At 26.3% G+C, this 6,823-nt stretch overlaps 1 protein-coding gene across 2 annotated transcripts; it reads right to left on the bottom strand.

The window, feature by feature from the left end:
* Positions 1–201: 201 nt before the first annotated feature.
* On the bottom strand, positions 202–5,997 carry LOC119679069. 2 transcript variants are annotated; one of them, XM_038091221.1, is made up of 3 exons: positions 5,401–5,997; positions 4,305–5,003; positions 202–483 (listed from the first exon to the last, which is right to left on the bottom strand). In XM_038091221.1, exons 1-3 carry the CDS (start codon positions 5,537–5,539, stop codon positions 374–376), a joined length of 948 nt encoding a protein of 315 aa, XP_037947149.1. In that variant the 5' UTR covers positions 5,540–5,997; the 3' UTR covers positions 202–373. The 2 variants fall into 2 exon arrangements, with proteins under 2 accessions (XP_037947149.1, XP_037947148.1); XM_038091220.1 differs by lacking the exon at positions 202–483 and having other exon boundaries at positions 4,178–5,003.
* Between the last annotated feature and the right edge of the window lie 826 nt (positions 5,998–6,823).

The following is a 6,823-nucleotide window of genomic DNA, read 5'->3' as shown; positions in this document are numbered from 1 at the left end:
AACACATTTAAAATAGTAGAAAATACGATAAACCAAACAAAATCATAAAATACTAACTATTTAGTTTCGTTGTAGAGAGGAGGAGGAGGAGTAACGAAAAAAGATAATTAATATGAAAATTTGAAAGAAAAAACTTACCGTTTGTTTTGGCGTCTTGTAGCAATGTTTAATGCCGTTTCTGTACAAAAAAAACTGACAAAATTTTGTTCAACCTTTCCCTTCCCCTCCCTTTTCGTTGTACTCCGCGTGTTTGTTGTTTTTGTGTTGTCCGTTTGCACTATACGCTTTTCTTTGCAGTTAATTTCGCTGTCTTTAGCAATTTTTTTTTTGTATATTTTAGTTTTTGTTTTCAGTTAGTCATAAATGATTTTTATTACAAAAAACAAAAATATATAAACACAAAATTTATTGCCGCTCTGCGACAAATTCGCAAAACAAACACAAATTTTTTAAATTTTCTTTTTTTTTCTGATTGAAATACAACTGAAAAAGAAGGAATAAATTAGAAAATTATTAAACACAGAAAACAAAGCCGCCAAAATATTTTCTTTTTTACTTTAGAAAGAAATAAAAAAGTATTTCACGCCGCCTATTTACAAATTTCCACACGCACTTTTTTTTGTAACAAAAAGAAATATAAAAAAAACGCGAAAATATTATAAATATGAGAATTTGTTAAATTTTTGAATCTACTATTTTCTTAAAAAGAAAATAATTATTTTTGAATTTCAATTTAACACCAAATAAACTTCATTTTAAAATTTTTCACTTTGTCTACTTTGATCAAAACAATAAAAATAATGAAAGGAAAAATTTTGGTACAAGTGCACTTTTTTGCATGTAGAGAATTTTATTTTATTTTAACACAATATTTGCTTACTCCTTCTATTTTAAATCTGTTTACAAATAGTTTTGTAAATTTATATTTGAAGTACAACTTCAAAGTGATTTATAAACATATTATTGTAATAAATTTTAATAAAAAATATAATTTTTCATTTATAATTTAATGAAACGGGCGTCGACTAAACGAATTCACACAAGAGAATGCAAATTTTTCTGCCGCACAAAGTAATAGTGCTACCAGATTATATTTAATAGAAGTTGTAGAAATTATGTGGATTACATTGTGGAAGAAATTAATACTAAAAAATTATGTTACCAAATGAACAGATTTGTTAAACTTATATATGAAATAAATTATTTTTTTAATATATGCAAAAATATAATATATTAAAAATATTTTATTAAGGGAAATACTCAACAAATATGCTTATATAAAACGATAAATGAAATATAAAATATTTATGGTTTAATATAATATGAAATTTTCTTACCACTTGGTCTGGCAGCACATATTTATAATAGACATGAGAAGTGGATTGTGGATGATAAAGTATAAAATGTAAAATGGAAGAAAGTTAGTATAGAAATACAAAACAAATCCACGCCGTTCAAAGTAGGTTTAACGATTTTCACGATATTTTATCATAATATAAACTGGTAAATATATATAACTTTTTTATATACAAAAATTTTTTAAGATAAATAAAATAATAAAATATTAAGGAATTGTAATATTCAATAATTTTTAAATTATTCACATAATAATATTGGACAGAAATATATGCAATTTGAAATAAAATTGTCAAATAAATCTTATATAGTTTTAATATCTTCAATTGTTTTATGGATCTCTTATTAAATATTATTTTTTATAACTTATTAATATTCACTATTATTTGAACTTTTTTGTATGTAAGTTTTATAAATAGTTTTAAATTGTTGTTCATATAAAAACAAAATTTCAAAAAATAAACACTAACGCCATATTTTTATCAACTGATAATATATTATAAAATTAGAACCGATTTTTAAGTACTACTTTAACTTTAAAAGGCACTCATTTGCTCGAAAAGATGAATTCAAAAACTAGAGTATAGTCTTCACTGAAAGTAAATTATAAGCATAAATATATAAGAAATCTAAAAAATATTTTTTATTTTTAATTAATTATAATTATTTAAAAAATAAATAAATTTAATTAATGTATATATATATATATGTTCATATTATTATTTATTATAGATAATTAATTTTTCCCATACATGTAATTATATATTAATTTATTATATTTATATAAATAGAATATTTTTATATTATTATAAATTTCATAATTTTAAACTCAGCATAAAAAATTAAGCAGAAATATATAGCAATATATTAACTACAGATTAAAAAGTTGTATTATGACCTAACATAGTATAAAAGTCGTGTTATACTATATATAACAAGTAAATCATTTTCAAGATCTATAAAATTTTTTAAAAAAATATGTCAACAAATAAAATAATTTACATATTTATTTTCACATAAATGGCATTACTTTTGAATAATGAAAACGTTTAGAAATTCGCTCCTATATATGAATTTATAAAGTAAATTTTTATTATAAAAAAGTAAGTTTTACAGAAACTCGTTATCAAGTAAACATTTGATTAACAAATGTTTATTTGCTCTCCTCATATCAAGAAATTTTATTTAAAATTAACTTCTCGTTTATTGCTGAACACTTGTGTTCGATTCTTTACTTCTAGAAATTTAGTCAAACGGACGTAAAGTAATTTTATTGCACTTAATCTACAATTCCTAGTATATTTTATGGTGTTATTTAGGGGCTTACCAATGTAGGAATATTAACCGATAATGTATAAATATTTAGTCATTTTAAAATTGTAATAGTTTTATCGATAATTTTAATATATTTGAATAGCAACCTATTCAAACGCTATAAGTAATTGTAATTTCGCAGATTCTGCAGGTTTCACTAAGAACTTGTTCACATAGCAAATTATAATTTAGTTTTATAGTTACGCTCTTAAACGAAAACCTCGAATATTTAGTTATGTCTTGCTTTAGTTTATGAAAATTATTCACAGCAGTGGTGTCACTAGGCGATAGATAACCCCTTTCCCCTCTCAACAAAGAAAAATAACAACTGTAGCTAGGACAGTAGCTTAATTATGCGTAATGTTATTTAACTATATTTGCTAAATAACATTTCTGATATTACTAGTAACTGTAGTCAGCGATTGCTGCTCAAGAGTATATGAGCATTAGATTACTTTATTTTCTGGAGAATTTCCTGTAGACATTTATCATATGTCAGCGACAAACAATTGAAGATTAAATATAAGAGGATCAAATATAAGAGTAAAATTATAATAAATTTGAAACGTAAGTTCAAGTTAAATCGTAAGCTGAACCTGAAACGTAAGCTAAAGCTGAAATGTAAATTAAACCTGAAACGTAAGCTAAAGCTGAAGCCGAAACTCCATCGAGACTCATATATGAGACCATAGGACACTGTATATACCGCGTTTTATGAGCAAGACTATAACAAGGATTTGTAATAAAATATAACCTTAAAAATTTGTAGCATTTAGGAAAATGAATTTCTAGCAGCCAAAGATCAATAAGTTTAATAAAAAATAAAATGGAGACAGATAGATCGTGTTTAGCATTGTAAAATGAGAGGAATAGATACTATACTTAAAATCCCATTCATTTCAAATCCATTCTTACTCCTAAATAATTCCCTCTCCCTTTCATACTATCACTACTGTTTCTAATCCCTTTTAAGTTTATAGAGCTTTGCGATCTACAACAACAACATTCTACATTTTTTAAGTGTAAATAATTATTTTTTAAATAAATTTTTATGTATAAGTAAGTTATAATTTAACGTCAGTTATGACGGAAGTGACTATTTTAATAGAAACTAGTATATTTGGTAGAGAAGTTTCGAATAGTAGTGAACTACAGTAACAAAAATTCTTTTTATATTATTTTAATTAATTAAATTTTTGGCTGACCATACAGCTGTTTCAAGTTTTGCTAAATACCCATCATTATTGGTCTTGGAATTATTTCTTGTATTTAATTATTCGTAAATAATTTTTTGACATTGCTTGTACAAAGGGTTGAGCTCGTACCCTGCCAAATTTGAAGTGCAGAGTCAGCGTTCATTAGCCAACTGATCTAAAGTCGTACTTGACTTATACTCAGTTAATTCAATTAATTAAAATAAAATAACAAGAATTTTTGTTGTTGTAGTTCACTACTGTTCGAAACCTCTCTAATACATTTTTATACATAAATGTATGTAAAAAAAATTTGTTACATTGAATTATTTGGCTCTTCTTGTTTTGGTGAAAATACATATTCAACAAAAGGATATTGTGTAGGAACGGACGAAGTTTGTCGTTCTGGAGATGTGATAACGCGATCACATTCATTATTACCTGACATACTCATATGCACTCTGGTATTTGCATAAGATGATATTGGTATAGTGTTGTGTTCATTCAAAGATAAGGTATGTTGTGTTATTGAAGAGGACGAGGAACCTTTTCCATATACGTGATTAAAAACAGTAGCTTGTATTTCCATTCTACAAAGGAGCTTTTGAGGTGGAGTCATGTTTTTTACATGAGGTAATAAACTTATAAAAAAGGCCATATCTTCATCATTGCTATCAATTTTGTTTTTCGATTTTTTCTCTTTTATGTTCTTCTCCTCGATATTTCTAATATTTGAATATTTATTGAAATAACTTTTACATTTCTTTTGAGTTTCTGGTAAAGTTTTAAGAGTTTCCACATCAAGCGATATTTCCGTATCATAATATTTACGTTTATTACTCATAGATTGTTTTTCAGCTATATGAATTTCCATATCATTGCTACTATTGTTGTCCTCATATTCATTAAAGTCAACATCTTTTACTGAGTAATCTTCTCTTATAACGTTTTGCTTACTAAAATTAGAATTAGCTTTACGACTCTTTATTTGAGTTTTAATAAAGAGCATATGGTTGAAATAGGGCCATGAGGAGTAAGATTCATCAGCGCCTAGATCATCTAATTGTTGGGGTGGAAGTTTTTTTAGTTCAAGTCTAAATGTGTCTCTTAACTGTTTCCATCTCTTTCGCACCCAATTAACTGTAATTGTAAAAAAATATACTTACAATATTAATATTAATGTATAGTATATAGCATTAGTTATCACATGTATTGACAGCTAATAAGGCATATATTAGTTAGGTAGAATAGTTCAACCATGAACTATCAGTAGAAAAATAACTCTTCAAAATGAAGTAGCTTTCGATAATGTAAAAATTTGTAAAAGTAAATCACAAGTCGGAATGGGTCTACATCCCGGAATCACACGTCGAGTTCGACAATCAAATACCTTTCAGTGAACCCAAAAGGGACTACATACGCAGATCGTTGCGGGCTACAACAACGACATAGGCATCATTCGTAGAAACATTTTAAATAAAGTTTTTAAATATTTTTAAAGATAAATATTAAGATTTTTAAATAATTTCTTACTTACCATCTGTTTTTAATTGCTTGGCAATTTCATTCCATTTCTTTTCCGAAATATATCGATTGTAATAATCTTTATTCTTCTGATCCCATAACAAAGGCTTTGCAAAAACCGCAGCAATTAGCTTTGCATTAATTCCAGACATTTTTTAAAAAAATAATATAAAATCACGTACCTACTCATTACCGAAGTACAACCGACTAAAGTCAAAGCGAATCGAGAGCAAATCAAAGTTAAAGATAAAAACAACTACACACAACAGAGAAGATAAAGCAAACAAATCAGCTTCGGAAGTAGTGTAGCCGCATACAGCCATAGCTGACTGCTTGCGAAATCGCTTCGGCTTCAGCTTCAGCTTCGGTTTCACTTGCTTTCAACTTTTTGGACTTACACATCGTATATTGGTTTGTCTTTCCTCCATTCATTTAAGTTTGTTTTTTTTTGATGTTCTTTATATCAAACACTCTTTTATTTGTCACACTTATCACTCTTTTACTTATGTCACTGCTTTCGCACAGGTAACACAAACAACAACTGTTGATAAGTCGAATAGAAGTAAGAAGCAAACAAATATCAAATGTATTTGCTATATAAATTATTGTATTTTTGAAGTTCAGTGTGGTGTACAAACTGAAATTAAAGTGAGAAGTAAATAAACTCAAATACAAAATTACCTTTTAAACGAATTTATTTTATAAAAAAGTGAAAAAAAAAATAAAATTCTTTATAAAACGTTCACAGAAATTTTTTTTGAATTTTTTTTATTAGTTTGAAATATTTTCGTTATCAAAAATAATGAAAAAAATTGAAGTATTTTAAAATAAGGTGACCAGATCAAAAGTTTTTCAAAGTGGGACATGCAAGTTGAATTTAAACTTTGCGATTTTGAAAAAGTACTTCTTATACTATTTTCCGATACAATTTAATTTTGCAAAAATCTTAATTTTGTCTTCGTTTCAGCGAAATTAAATTGTTTTTTTTTTATACAAAATTCAGTTTTAAGGTTAGAACAAGTCATTTCAAAGTGTTTACATTCGTTGTAATTCATTTGTTCTCATTTCAAACAGCTGATTTTTCAACTTGCCTGTTGATTTGACATTTGGCCTGTGACAAAAAAATGTTGGATGCAGCTTAAAAATACCTTTAAACCTTACAATTTAAACTGAAAACTTGTTTTTAGCTTCGATTAATTTATTTTTGGGAAGTAGAAGTTCCAAAAAGAAGTGCATCGTTTTCAAGAAAATGCAACCACCAAACATTTGTTTACCTTTTTTTTGTAAATATATCAAAAACAGTTTTCTCAAACTGTCAAAATGCCATGAAAAGCTTTTATTTAGAGTATGTTCAATGTATTAATTGATCCAATGAATCTCATATGCGTTTGAGATTTTGTATGCAAAAATGAGTCATATAACATTTATTGATAACA

The sequence above is a fragment of the Teleopsis dalmanni genome, chromosome 2 (genome assembly GCF_002237135.1).
Source record: "Teleopsis dalmanni isolate 2A chromosome 2, ASM223713v2, whole genome shotgun sequence".
Taxonomy (NCBI): domain Eukaryota; kingdom Metazoa; phylum Arthropoda; class Insecta; order Diptera; family Diopsidae; genus Teleopsis; species Teleopsis dalmanni.
This window is presented reverse-complemented; position numbering and strand designations above follow the sequence as displayed.